Source organism: Ambystoma mexicanum, chromosome 7p, assembly GCF_040938575.1.
Source record: "Ambystoma mexicanum isolate Mex_15411 chromosome 7p, UKY_AmexF1_1, whole genome shotgun sequence".
Classification (NCBI taxonomy): domain Eukaryota; kingdom Metazoa; phylum Chordata; class Amphibia; order Caudata; family Ambystomatidae; genus Ambystoma; species Ambystoma mexicanum.
This window is the reverse complement of record NC_090939.1, coordinates 876,372,003-876,385,446: the sequence shown is the minus strand read 5'-3', so window position 1 is coordinate 876,385,446 and position 13,444 is coordinate 876,372,003. Positions and strand designations below refer to the sequence as shown.

The 13,444-nt window shown below is 45.9% G+C and overlaps 1 protein-coding gene across 2 annotated transcripts in view; it reads right to left on the bottom strand.

The window, feature by feature from the left end:
- The window catches only part of SH3KBP1 (SH3 domain containing kinase binding protein 1), a 1,496,599-nt gene that overhangs the window by 276,106 nt on the left and 1,207,049 nt on the right, over window positions 1–13,444 (bottom strand). For both annotated transcript variants that reach the window (XM_069637105.1, XM_069637106.1), the window contains one exon: window positions 9,681–9,775. In XM_069637105.1, coding sequence (XP_069493206.1) covers window positions 9,681–9,775 — 95 coding nt within the window. The remainder of the gene's footprint in view (window positions 1–9,680; window positions 9,776–13,444) is intronic.

Here is a 13,444-nt window from a genome sequence, read left to right as displayed (position 1 = left end):
GGGCTGGATTGCCCAACAAGGGCACAATGAGACTAATCTGCAACAAGATGTTCTCCTTTGGTAATAATAATAATAATTCGTTATTTATAACGCGCTTAATATTCAGAGGTTTCGAAGCGGGGACCAGGGGATCGAACATGGGTTGCTCCATGTCATCTTGTCCCTGAGCTATCCTCCCGAGAATATGCACGGTTCCCACCCAAACAACAAGCCGTTTGGCTTTTGTTTTTTCTCAATAGTGGATTTCACACATTTTTGGGTACTTCAGGCTTACGGATGAAAGAATGCATGATTTACACATGCCTAAACAATGCGTGAAGGAAAGCAGACGCAGGAAGTATTCATATAAAAGTGACTTCCGGGCGCATGATGTACTATATAAATGCGTACATTAGGCCTTCAAAAATCGCTAAGAGGCCATGAAAAGTGGATTCGCCAAGGAAGCTGCAGTGCAGAGATGAACGAGTACACCTACAAAAAGGACCAACAGTCAGAGCAGGGCTACTGACCTATGAAACAAACACCACATTTACTCCTGTGCTGGCGAGCAGTGGTGGACTTGGAGTAGTGGCTAAACCGCCTACTCAGCCCTCACAGTTCTACAAAAGGACAGTGATGCCAATCATAAAAGGTGAAACAAATAAGAGACATATCTCCTTTGCCTTTTGTTTTAAAGTGGGCCGAGGGCAGCCTAAACTCTTAAAACGGGCGTGAATGCAATATAAGTAGCAACCCGAACAGCGATAGCACAGCAATCCAAAATAAAGGAAAGTCCATTCACGGTTCTATAAAAATATGCAATAAACACTACTAGAAAATACTAACAAACACCCACCCCTGCAGAGGAAGACAGAAATGGAGAATGTAATGATGTAAGCACTCTGGATACTTAGTAGGGAGGACAAGTCAATGAATCACTTCAATGTTGGTAAAAAGGATATGTGTTTGGGAAAGGGGTGCAATTGGGGGTTTAACCAGTCTCTAGGGACCAGGGGCTGTGCCTTCCAACAGTACCTGTCTTAGTTATTAGCGGTTCAACAGCGCCAGACTACGCTTATGGTTATGCAAGCATGTCAAACAAGGCTTGGATGCAGCGAGCGTAGTGATGCAGACTGGGAGCAGGTGTCGAGTAGGATTTGAACTAGAACTCGCTATCGTTCAAAGCAGCGTTGAAAGGGTGCGGATCAACGGTGGTACCAGGGTCAGTTCAGCATTTGAACTTGGGTCCACAACGAATAGGCTAGTGGTTCAAGGTGATGTTCCAAATGTGGTGGTTCGAAGAATTCTTCAGCTGTGAGCTTCTTGTTCAAGCTTGAGATACGACATGCTCAGCTGGCGCAGTGCAGCAGCAAACTGGTTTGCGGAGCAGCAACAGTAGTTCAAAGAAGTTCAAAGAGGTGCCAAAGAGTACTGATGACAAGCGGCAGCACCTCGATGTCTCTTGCATGAGCTTGCCTTGGCAGACTCCTCGCCTGATTCAGAGCATTTTCCCTTGAGGTGGAACAGAGTCAGTCCATTTCTGAAGCTCAGTTAGAAGTGCCAGTGGGAACATTTTCCGGGTCCCGGGTAATTGTTTCTAGTGGGTGGATGGGTATTACTGTCATAGTTTATGGTTTGAATTGTGGAATTATATTGCATCATTGTCCCTTCCGAGAGCTAAGAGTGCTAGGTAGCTTTTCTGATTGGCGATCGTAGTGCATATCTGAAAGAGACAAAAGAGCTAGTCCAACCAAAGCATAGTTAATACTGTGCCCCGGGTGAAGGAGTTCATGGCATCCATTCGCAGGCAGATCAGGGTAGCATGACTTGATCAGAGACCACCTTGTATGCCCGGTGGATGACATGATATGGCCTAGTCGTATTGTTTGAACAGAAGTGCTAGGAGGCTTTGGGTTTGTAGTTCTGTGCATTAATTCACAGACAGGTAAGATTACTAGAGGTTGATATCTCCTGGACTGATTACGCAGTGCATACTTGGAGGAAGATGATGAATAAGCTCAGTCATGGCAAATAATGTAAGTGCTTATAGGAGTCCAAGGTAATCGTTTCCAGATAGATAGATAGATAGATGGGGATAAACATCTCCTGGTCTTAGAGCAAGATGCATGCTTGGTCGAGGACAAAGAGCGAGCCCAGTCATAGGGTAAGAGAATAAGCGTTATTATGTCCCGGGTTTGCAGTCGTGGACATTGAGATTGTAGCATGGTTTGCGGTGGCACAACCGTCTTATTGGCAGTACAAGCAGCTAGGCCATTGTTGCCGAGCCAGCTGCTTCCTAGTGTTGAAATAAATTGATCACTAGAGCTGTCTTCCGCATACCGACTGTGCTTACCTCCCTGTGTTGATGTGGTTCCAGTCATATCTGGCCATTGGTGGTGGGTTTGGGTTACCCAAAGCAGTCCCTTACATGATTTTGGGAAAGCGCCAGATTTTGAGTGCTTTCCGGAAAGCAATGTAGTCTTGGCTGTGCCAAATGAGACATCACTGATACCACATATGACATCACTTATGGCATCATGAGTGACATCACTGGTACAGCAGATTGTGTGTGAAAGAAAGAAATGCAGTATTTAAACAAAATGTGTAAGGCATGTTTCTGAATATGAGGGTGCATTCAGTTTCAAAGCATGGTTGTAGTTTGTAATTAAAAATACAGTCTATTTACAGCCATGGTAGTTATTCTGTATTGACTGAGCATTCGCCGAGATGAGATACTCTAGTACCTTTATCACTCTGTTCTAAAAACAGTCAACTATACAAATAAGGCATAGGAGTACTCCAATTATGACTTTATACCTTCCCACTAAAGAACACAACATACATAAAAAAAGGGTCACTTTCCGAAGTCAACGCATATGGCAGACAATTTACTGTAATTATAACCAATGAAACGGTAGGCCTTGAGCATGTAAAATAGTAGAGGCTAGGGCAGGTGGCCTGCATGGGTCAACGATGTTAAAAATAACATTCTCATGTTGTGAGGACACATAGTAATCAGGACTAGAGTAGCTAATGTACTGGATGGACAAATGTAATTGTTTTGATGCCAGGTTTGAAGCTGGCATTCCCCTACACGTTTTGCACTATGACTCCCATTTATCCTCACAGCTGCTTATGCTGTGTAGGGCTAGTGGAAGTTGTAATGTTAAATCTCTGGAGATCCAAAGCCTGCAGACTTCTCTTGCAGTGCATCTAAATTGTCAATTGTTATGTGCAAGAGCATTTTTATTTAGTTCCCCAGCCATTACTTGCAATGCTTGAAAAATGTTTTTCATGCCTTCATAAAAGGCAGGGTACATCTGTGCTAGATGTTCAAATGCAGTCAAAAATGTTTCCGCATAGCTGATACGCAAGGTCATTCTGGAGGTTGCAGGTGATGTCTTTACTGATTTCTCATATGATGTCATCAATGATGGCATCTGACATGTCCTAAGTGGCTAGCGAGTATGATTAAGTGGAAGCGCTGCAACTGTTGCAAGTATTGTCAAGTGTGTACACAGCTTGGCCTACATTCAGTGCTTGTTTGGAGCCACCACACATGTCGGGGTGGGGGGGGAGCATGCATGAAAATGTGGCCTGTCAGTGCAAGTCACATGGTGACGGACACAGTGCAATGACAATGAACATGTGCGACATACTGGAAAATGTAAATGTGCGGGCAGCTTCCCCCGATACTTCGCCACATCACAGGAAGAGCATTTTAAAATGCAAACTCCAACCAAGCTTTGCCCCTGAATCCACCCTTATAGGCAGAAACGTGCTTTTTAAACGTAGCAACTCTTTTTCTTGCACGCGTGATCTGCTGCACCAGTGATGGCACACACAATGCCATAAGTGATGTAATTTGTGACGTCATCAAGGTGCTTAAGAGCTGTACAATCCAGGCCAAATAGTTAAGGTGGCATAGCTTCCAGCACCATCTGAATTTCAGGGGTTTTATTGCATTAAATCGCCACCTTACCATCACTTCAACTAAAGTTGTTTCACTGAATTTTAAGGGTTTGGTTGCATCCGATTATTTCAATTTAACGGTGCTCAACTTTCTGGTCCCTCGGTAAGCAGCTACATCCACAACAGCGCAGGAAGAAACAGCCCTCATCAACACTCAACAGCCCTCTCAATTGGTAGCCCTGTGGCTGTTAGGGTAACCAGTCTGCCAACATACTGAAAAGAGAACTGTTATTCAATAAGGAAAAGATGTGAGGGACAGCCTCTCTGCCCTTTCAGCCTCTAAGAAAATGCATGATACATGACTGTCAAATTTCAAAAGGTTGCCACTGGATATGGAGTGGGTGCAAAGTAGCCCACAAGATAGACTGCAACACAGCGGCGGTGAGGCTCCGACAACTACGTTTGAGGGTAATATCTCTTCGCTTCCTCCTTAGTTTTCATTCAAGGAGTCGGAGCAATTCCATTGTGTGGGTGGTGCAGGGTGGTGGAATCAGGAGTTGCGTTGATTTTTCTCATCCTCACAAGGGCCTTAATTCCCCACGGTAGGCCACGTCCCGTCGCAGACCTTGCTCAGCCATGTCCTTTACTGGCATGTCTACCACTTTTTGGACTTTAACTTTGACTCAATAGTATGTGCGGCACCCCCTGGAAGTCTTCTTATGGCTTTCAGTCTTCCTTCTGCATTTACCTATTGTGGAATTGCCGTCGCTGTCGCTCATTTGCGACGTCTAACATCAGACATCTATGGCGCTGCCAATCCCCCCGACACAAACTATTGCTGCCCCAGTCTTCAGTCCCTTCTAAACCTGTTGTGATCCTGGAGATCGTCGCTTTGAAAACGCTGCCCCCATCAGATCTGCTGGAACGGTTGGCCTACCTGGAATTGTCTGCGCCCTCCACCCAAGAAGCTGCTTTTTCTGTGAACTGCTGTACCTTCGTGATAAACTGCTGTGCCCTGAGGAAATCCAAGTCTCCCCCTTAAGCCGATGCCTCGTAGTTGTTGTCCCCTTGGTAATGCTGTCACCTCACTTTCAGAGCCATCATTCTGTCCCCCTTCCTGAAGCTGGGGACTTTGATCCATCTCTGGGCATGTGACTGTCCCTCATTCATTTCAATCTGGAGGCTAAGCACTGTCCCCAATCTCACTGCTGAGCATACATGCTGTTCTAACCTTCAAAGACAGTGTCCTGTCCCCATTTCTGAGGCTGTGCAATGCCGCCCATTGCTGAGCTTGAGTTACGTCTTCCATTACTGAAACTGAGTGCTGTCCCACATTCTATAGTCTACGCACTGCTCCCCATTCCAGAGCTTGACAACTTCCCCCTATTCCTGAGTCTGGGCACAGACCTGCACCCCTGAAATTGTGTGTAGTCTCATCATGCCTGGGAATTGTGAATGGTCTTCCTACTCCTGATCCCGTGTGATGTCACCACGTTCTTGAGCACAGCCCCTCATTCCTGAACATGTGCGCTACCGCCCATTCCTTGGACTATGTGCAGCCACAATCGCAGAGCCTGTATGCTGCTGCCCCCTATTCTAAAGTCTGTGTACTCCCCCCACCACACCCGAGCCTGTGTCCAGGCCTCTCAATCTTGAGCTTGTGTATTGCCACCTATTCCTGTACTGTGCTCTGAACCGCCTTACCCCCATCCCTAGGGCAGTGCGTTGTTCCCCTATGCCTGACCTGTACATGATCCTCATTCCTGAGCCTGTGCATTGTCACCTCTTTCCTGAGCTTGTGCAATGTCCCCCATTCTAGATCCATTGTTCCCGAATTCCGAGCCTTTGCACTGCTCCTCATTCCCAAGCCTTTGATCTGTTCCCTTTTCGGGAGCATTTGGGCTATTCCGCAGCCATGAGTATTTCGGCCGTTACTCATTCCCAAGCCTGTAAAATGACCTCCATCCTTGAGACTGCATGCAGTGTTCCAATTTAAGAGCCTGTCGGCGGTTCTCGCTTCCTGAGCCTATGAGCATCCATTTTCGAACTTGCCCTTTCAGCTAATTATCAACTCTGTAAAACTTTATGTTCATGGCCCTTTTGCCCATTTGCTGACATTCCTTGTTTCTCCCTTCACTGTCATGTCTTCTTTTCTGTTGGAGAAAGGCACTACTCGTAGAAAGCCATACTCATTTAATGGAGTCTGTGTTTCCCAAAAGAAGCGCTGGTGGCGGCGGTCTTACTCCTGCCGTTGAAGACCTCCCTATTGTTCAGCATTCAAATCTAAAACAGACTCGGGCGCTTATACGTTGCTAATGAGACATGTTAATAAATACGGATGAGCACAAGCAAAAAAAAAAACCAAACCATAATAACACAGCAAATTGACTTGTCTGTAACATTTGCTGCCAGGGGGGCAACTATTGCAGCTTAATTTGGGCACAGTCAGCCAGAAAATGATTGCATCACTGCTCACTCATCAAATCTTCATAACACACATGCCCCATAACTGACCATGCAGGACCTCTCCTGCCTAGTTTAAATGAATGTAGAGAAGGAGCCAAGTACCCCCACCTCAACCATCTCGCCCATATTGCCTATATGTTGGGAACCAGAGTGTGAAACACGTGCAGTACCAGTGAAAATACTGATACCAAGGTGAATCGTGAAAGCAAGGTTCCCATTAAGAAAGCCATACCGGCATACGAGAAAGTATGATGGCCATTTGAAACAAATTCCAACGAAACAGTACAAATGAATGAAAGAGCAGATTGGTGACAGCACACGAAGCCAGACTGACATGCATAGAAGAGATGCAGAGACAAGAGAATGTAGATATTCTATAAGGCATCAAGAAGGTATCGAAGATAAGTGACATCTCCGGCTCGAAGAAGATTATGCTACAGAAACGATGAAGGTATCAAGTTATTTTACACATGTAGAGATGCAAAGAAACGCAAGCAGACAAAGTATTCTTCAGGCTAGCTATGTAGTGAATATATTGCAGCAAGAGCCAACGTATACATATATGGGAGTGAGTGAAATATGGACGATTCCCCTATGTGTTATAGCAGAGCTGGACCAGAAAAGGAAGGCCTTTCCAGTATGTCGCAGTTAAGAAAATAAATTGAATTACAGAAGTGAATCTCAGAAAGGCGAGGCTGGATGAGCACCAAGAAGCCAAGGCCGCTCAGAGCTGGGATGATCAGACATTAGTTACAATCGTGTGAAAGAATGAAAAACTTGTTCAGACAATATGAACGAAAACAAGGAAGACATCAGAGGTTCATTAAATAATAGTATTTTAAATGCACTAGAGGTCAAAGTTGTGATGTTCAGTCACGTGGAGGGAAGAAAGTGGACAAACATGACGAACCACACCTACGCAGGGAGGCAGAGTGTGCCTCTACTTCTCCAGAGCAAGGAACATTTCCAAGGCCAAGTTCAAAGCCTAATTGACGTGCAGACCACTGAGGTGATGATAGATGCATATGCCAATTGGTGAGAAGCTATGGTTATGACCAACTCACCTGCACCTGGAAGTCCAGCCTGCGTGCTGCTAACGTGGGTGGAAAAGTACTGACGGATGTTAGAGTGCCAGCCAATTATAGAGGGATGCGTAATTAAGGGCCCTATAGCTTGTGTAGCCAATGGGACGTCATGTATTTAGAGACGGTCATAGTGACCTGTTTAAGGGGGGGGCTTAATTGCCCGATCTGACATTATCACTTTCTTCGACTAGTATGGAACGTATACCTAGATGTTCCCTATAAGCCTATCACATTTGTCACTAGGTTTTTGTAGTTTGCCACATAGGATGACGTTAGCAAATACGTAGGTTAATTTCAGCTATGACAAGTTTTTGTCATAAAAGTAAAGATTTTTATGAAAAGCATGGAGACCATGCAGTGAGACGTCAGTTAATGTTCGTTGTACTCCCCGTTTTAGATAATTGATATTACAACAGTCAACCTTTTGCCAACTTCCTGAGTCGTTTCGATTATTGATGTGTGAGTATCTTCTGCATCCCCATTCATCTCAAAGTATTGCTACCTCGTCTTACAAGGGCTGGGTCGGCTGTCCCGGTTCACGAAAATACAACAACACAACACTCAACTCACCAGCAAAAAAACGTTGGAAGATTAGCATAATTTGGGTCCAGCTCCATGCGCCCTTTTTACCTGAATTGGACCAATAACCCTGTGAACATGCAAGCAATGGACCAGGACACAAAGTTTCACCCCAAGAGTATGGGAGGTCTGGCTCACTCAGCTCAATCTCCCACACTCTTTAGTGCAAAAACCATGATGGAGAGAAACTTTGCAACTGATTCAACAACCAAATACTCAACCACCAGCAGACACACCATCCTAAACCAATGGTTCCCTACACTACTAACAGCCCCTTCACTTCTAAACTGCTCTCATCCTCATCTCTCTCTACCTTACACTCCTGGCACAATTTACCAGACACTGAGGGAAGCCAGAGTTACACACCACACAAACAGGCAACATCACTCATCTCTCGTCTAGACCTATCACAAGCACACACAACGGCGGATAAGGGGGTTTTAGCAGCATTCAAACTGATCCCTCTTGGGCTTTCCATACTCGATGCAAAAGGATTCCTGAGCTCCTGTTCCACCATCCACATAGAAACATGCCGACATTCACGTTTCTCTACTTCTGGCCTGCATGCATCAACTCCAATGGATTTGCACCTGCGTTTCCATCAGGCCCACATACAAACGGTACAACGTCCTTTTATCACGGGACGTTTTTTCGCAGGGGTTTTTTGCCGCAAATGTTTTAACGAAAAAAACCATCAAATTATATTGTGTGGGTGTTTGGGAATAGATTAAAAATTAAAGGGAATGGGGTATTTGGGGGGGTTCCCCCCCCCCAAAAAATATTGTAAAAAATTCGATGGGTGTTTTCCTTCAAAATTTGTGGTAAAAAAACCTGCAAAAAAACATCCCGCGAGGAAATGACGGAACCAAACAAACTGCTCACTTCTTTTCTTGCAAGTCGCTTGTAGGGGGATCGTGAAAACAGCAGAGGTGCGCTATGCAAGCCCACTTTATATTACAAAATTATCTTATCTGACCCCCCCATCCCTCTGCTAGTCCAGCTCATGCCCTGCTTGCCATCCCCTCCCGCTGCTTGACCCTACGTGCTTCTTAACCGCCTGACTACGGTCCAACGATGCCCTTGACCATAGGTGTTGCTGGGGCGGAGTGGTCTATAGCCCTGGGTCTTTTGGTCGGAGCCCCGGATAGACGCTCAGGGGATACAACCAAAAGGCCAGCTAGCCCCGAGTCCTGACATGAGCGTAGCCGCAGATCTTTTCCAGACCTAGAAACACCACTGCCCTTGACCAATAAGAGGGTGTTTATTAAAACAGCCGTCAAATACTTCCCTAACGCGTTTGTATTCCACTGATCTTCGACTTGTATTTCCTCTATCGGTGTAACTTACTGCTAAGCCTCATGCAACACAACTTTCTGTGCCTACATGACAGGTGGGGTTTTAAAAGACATGACGTCACTTCCGCCATGTATAGCACTTGGTAGCATAGGACTTCATTCGACACTGAACTTTATTGCACGCAATAGCTGAGGCGTTTTGAGAAACAAAAACATTGTACCACTGCAAACAGCAGAAATGGAGTGTGGGGGTAAACGTGAAATGTCCCACATAAACACAACTGAAGCAAGTCTGCTGGTGTCAAGAGCGGCAGTATTTCACACAACTTAAGCAAACGGCATAAAACGGCGCGCAGACCCTTACCTTGTTGATCACAGCAACCGTGTCGCCTTCGCGGATGCTCAACTCGTCCTCATTTTGCGCTTCGTAAGGGAAGAGAACTTTGCAGTATTCTTTCGCTGGAGGAAAACAAGCACGGGTAGACGTAAGTCTTACTAACGGCCCACGTGTCTGCCATTAACAAATAATTCCCAACATCTTTCTTAGCCACTTGCTCCAATTAAAACTTGGCTAGTAACGTTGCAAAAACAACGCGCTGGGGGGACAATCACAGGGTCTTCATTTCTGAGCCAGGCATGCATTGGTAGCAGGAAGCACAGCACGACTTCCCCGGTCAAACTCGAAGCTATGTTCTCCTGTTTGTAACTATTTGGATTAAATGCATTTTTGCCTAGTATCAACTAAATTATCACAAATTACCAACACCAGAGGCCAGACTACAGAAACTTTGCACTGGGGCAAACCAAGTTTTAAATGGTTTTAGCACTAGAGCAGACCTCGTTGTGGTGTGAAAATACGGTTCCTAGTGATTGCATTGACAGCCAAACCATCGCCAACCATACCATTGACAAAAAAGCATCTAAAAAAAAAAAAACATCAAATGCATTTTTTTTATGTGGGGGTTGCCCCAATCCCCCCTTTTTAAACCATTAAAACACATTTTTACCAAACTAAACCCTTTACCATTGAAAAAAATGCATTCGATGGGTTTTTTAATGCATTTTTTTCAATGGTATGCTCTGTCGATGGTTTGTATTTGATGCAATGACCGGATACCTGAAAATACATTGAATGCATTTTTTTGTTTTGTTGCACCAGTGCGTTCTTTTACCCTAGTGTTAATACAGTTCCAAATGTAACTTGCGCCTGCACTAAAGTTCTGCAATCTGGCACCCAGGGAGCAGACATTTGTTTTTAAAAGATCATGATCACAGGAGATGATTTTTAACAAAGAAAAAAAGCCTTGTCAATGCCAACAGATTGGGCTTTTGTATAGGCATGGGAAAGGCACTTGCAAGGTGTTGCCCTAGGGCCATTAACTGGCCATTGATGAGAACAGGAGCAAAATGGTGCATCTAATAGCAGTGCCTGTCAAATGCCTAATACTTACACACACGCCAAAACTGTTGGCTTTGCCAATACCTGTTTTTAACAGGACTTCAGAAGACACACATAGTGCTTATAGATAGTGTGGCTGAACCCAGACCTGGTTGAGACATTTTATTACACCAGTACTGTGTTTACAACTCCAATTAAGTCATTAGCTCTCAGAAAACTGCTTTGAAAAAACACTGGCGGGCACTTCGAGTTCAAAGTTGGATGCACGGCTTGATTAATAATATCTCCTTAAGTGCTAAGTGCGGGTATATTCGCCCTGAATTATAATAGGCAACCATTGTAGGCTCAGCCCACTCCCGCAGTTTTGCAAACTCAAAGGGTTCCCATGAGGAGGTACATTGGGAGGGGCAGGAACTTGGTGGGAATGGCCATAGGGATTAGCATGGCTATGGGCAATCAATGGGTGGCATAAGGGTGCAAAATGAGGAGACTGACACAGGTGGCAGGATGGCTGCTACAGACTTATTTGTGAGAAAATAAAGAGAAAAACCTACCGGACCCTAGTTCAAAGAAGGGCTTCCCTGCCTCAAATAAATACCAAGGATTCCGTCAGGGTGTCCGTCTAAAGCAAATAGCCCACTGTCATGTGTCAAAACCAATTTCTTTCCCTTACACTTCAAATTAAACTAAGTAAGTGATAATCTTCTTGAACCAGCAGAATGGCTCCCTTCTTCTGGAAGAGTGATCAAAGTTCACTTCTGGGTGATGAAAAGGTCAAAGTTCTTCAAAAGGATCTACATCAAAAGTCAGGAAGTCCCGATTACAGCCTATGTCTGCGGGTCTCTACATCATCGGTCCTTGTACATGTCCCTGCACTGTCCCAGCTCTCCTTATTGGAGGTCCCTCCAGTCCAGAGCCGACACCTTCAGATCCTGTGGAATTCTGTTGCTTGCCTCAGATTCGGTCTCCATCGCCCATCAGTCTCCCTTCCTTGCCAAACTCCATTGATTACACCTTAAACGGAGGGCGCAGTTCAAAATCCTCTCAATTGCTTCCCCGAGCTACCCAAAAACTGACCATATTTTATTTTGGCGAAAATCCTACCTTCTTGTCCAGCCAGACCTCTGGCCACATCCTTCTGGTCATTCTTAGATTCTGTAATGCTTGGGCGGGAGTTTGTGCCTTTCCAGGTCTGGACATGTATGGAAATCCTGTCCCATGCACCCTATTCCATCTCCTGATGTGCACTTGCAACTTGCCTTTCTCTAAGGGGGGTTGGTGGTAGGCGATAGTTTCACGGCTAAGCTCTCATTACAGAGGACAGGACAGGACAGGACAGGAAACCCTGTACAGCGCATTATTTGCCTTAGCATAGACGAATGCCTGGCTTTCGGTAACCTGGGCCTGAGACAAAACTAGAACTCGCTGCCGAGCCTTACAGTGAATGGAACCGCAATGGAGACGACATTACCTGCACGCCACCCAAGTGCCTTGTGCACAAAGCAAGCTTGCACGCATTCCAGGGGCAGCTCAGAGGGATGATTCGGCACCTCGGCATTCCCCCATGCACGACCCCCCCTACCCCCTCCCCCCCCCCCACACACACACACACATTACGCCCCTGGGACTAGAAGTGCTAAAGATAGAACGCGTGGTCACTTGAAGGGATCACACTGCCAGCTGGGCCCGGCCCATAACAGATTTCCTGGTTTAGGCGGCTTTGTTCCTAACAATATAAACGCAATCGACGTCGCTTTATCAGCGGACCACAGGATGCCGCTGGAGCACAATGGTGACGTTAGGAAAGCCGACTGTCTGCAGCACATGGGCAGCGGCTCTGAACAGGCAAAGAAAAAAAAGCACAACGCGGCCTGGTTTTGCTCAAATCTCACTGAAGTCGTCTCATTTTAATTAACAATTATTGTTTGTGTCATGATTTCATTTTGTCGTGGTAAGCCTTTTTTCCTTGGCCAGGTCCAAAAGAGCGATGCAAACCAACGACATCCAAGTCGCCTTCCCTTCACTGCATAACGAATACTTCCAAAAACGAGAACATTGTGCTGCATTTTTCCGAGAAAGTTACTTAGCGCCGACACCCTCAGTGGTGTGGCACGGTGGCCCCCCACGCTGCTCCCAATAACCCCCCCCCCCCTCCTCCTCCACCCCCCAGCTCTCATTCCACATTCCCTCATTCCACTTTCCGACTTTCCGACTCTCACTCATTCCCAACTACCCCCCTCCCAAAGTAACCCACCCCCCGTCCCCCCCAAAGGATAGGCAGAGACCAGTAGGATGAGTGGGAGAAAAAATTGCCGCAGCAAACTTTATTACACATAAAGTCAGGAGTTAGCTTACAGGTGTTCCGTTCACGCTCAGGATTTTCTACTCTGAGTGCAAGCAACTTTCCCCCCCCGCCCCCTCGGGTCCTTGGGGGACCCGACGCGGGCGCCCAGACCCTTCCTCAGCAGTCCCTCTCTACCCCTTGGCCATTTCTTTCTTTTGCAATTTTTTCTTTTCAATTTCTTTCCCCAACGCTATTTAAGTGCAATTCTTTGTTCCTTGCTTTACTTTCTTCATTGTTCATTACCGCTTAGGCTCCTTCTAAAGGAGGTGTTCCGGTCTCCTTTCCCCTTCTTGCTCCCTTTTCCCTGGGTTCCCTCTTCCCCGTTTCCCCGGGTTGGCTTATTAAAAACCTAGTTCTTTCTCACCCCAAACGGGTCTTCCTCCAG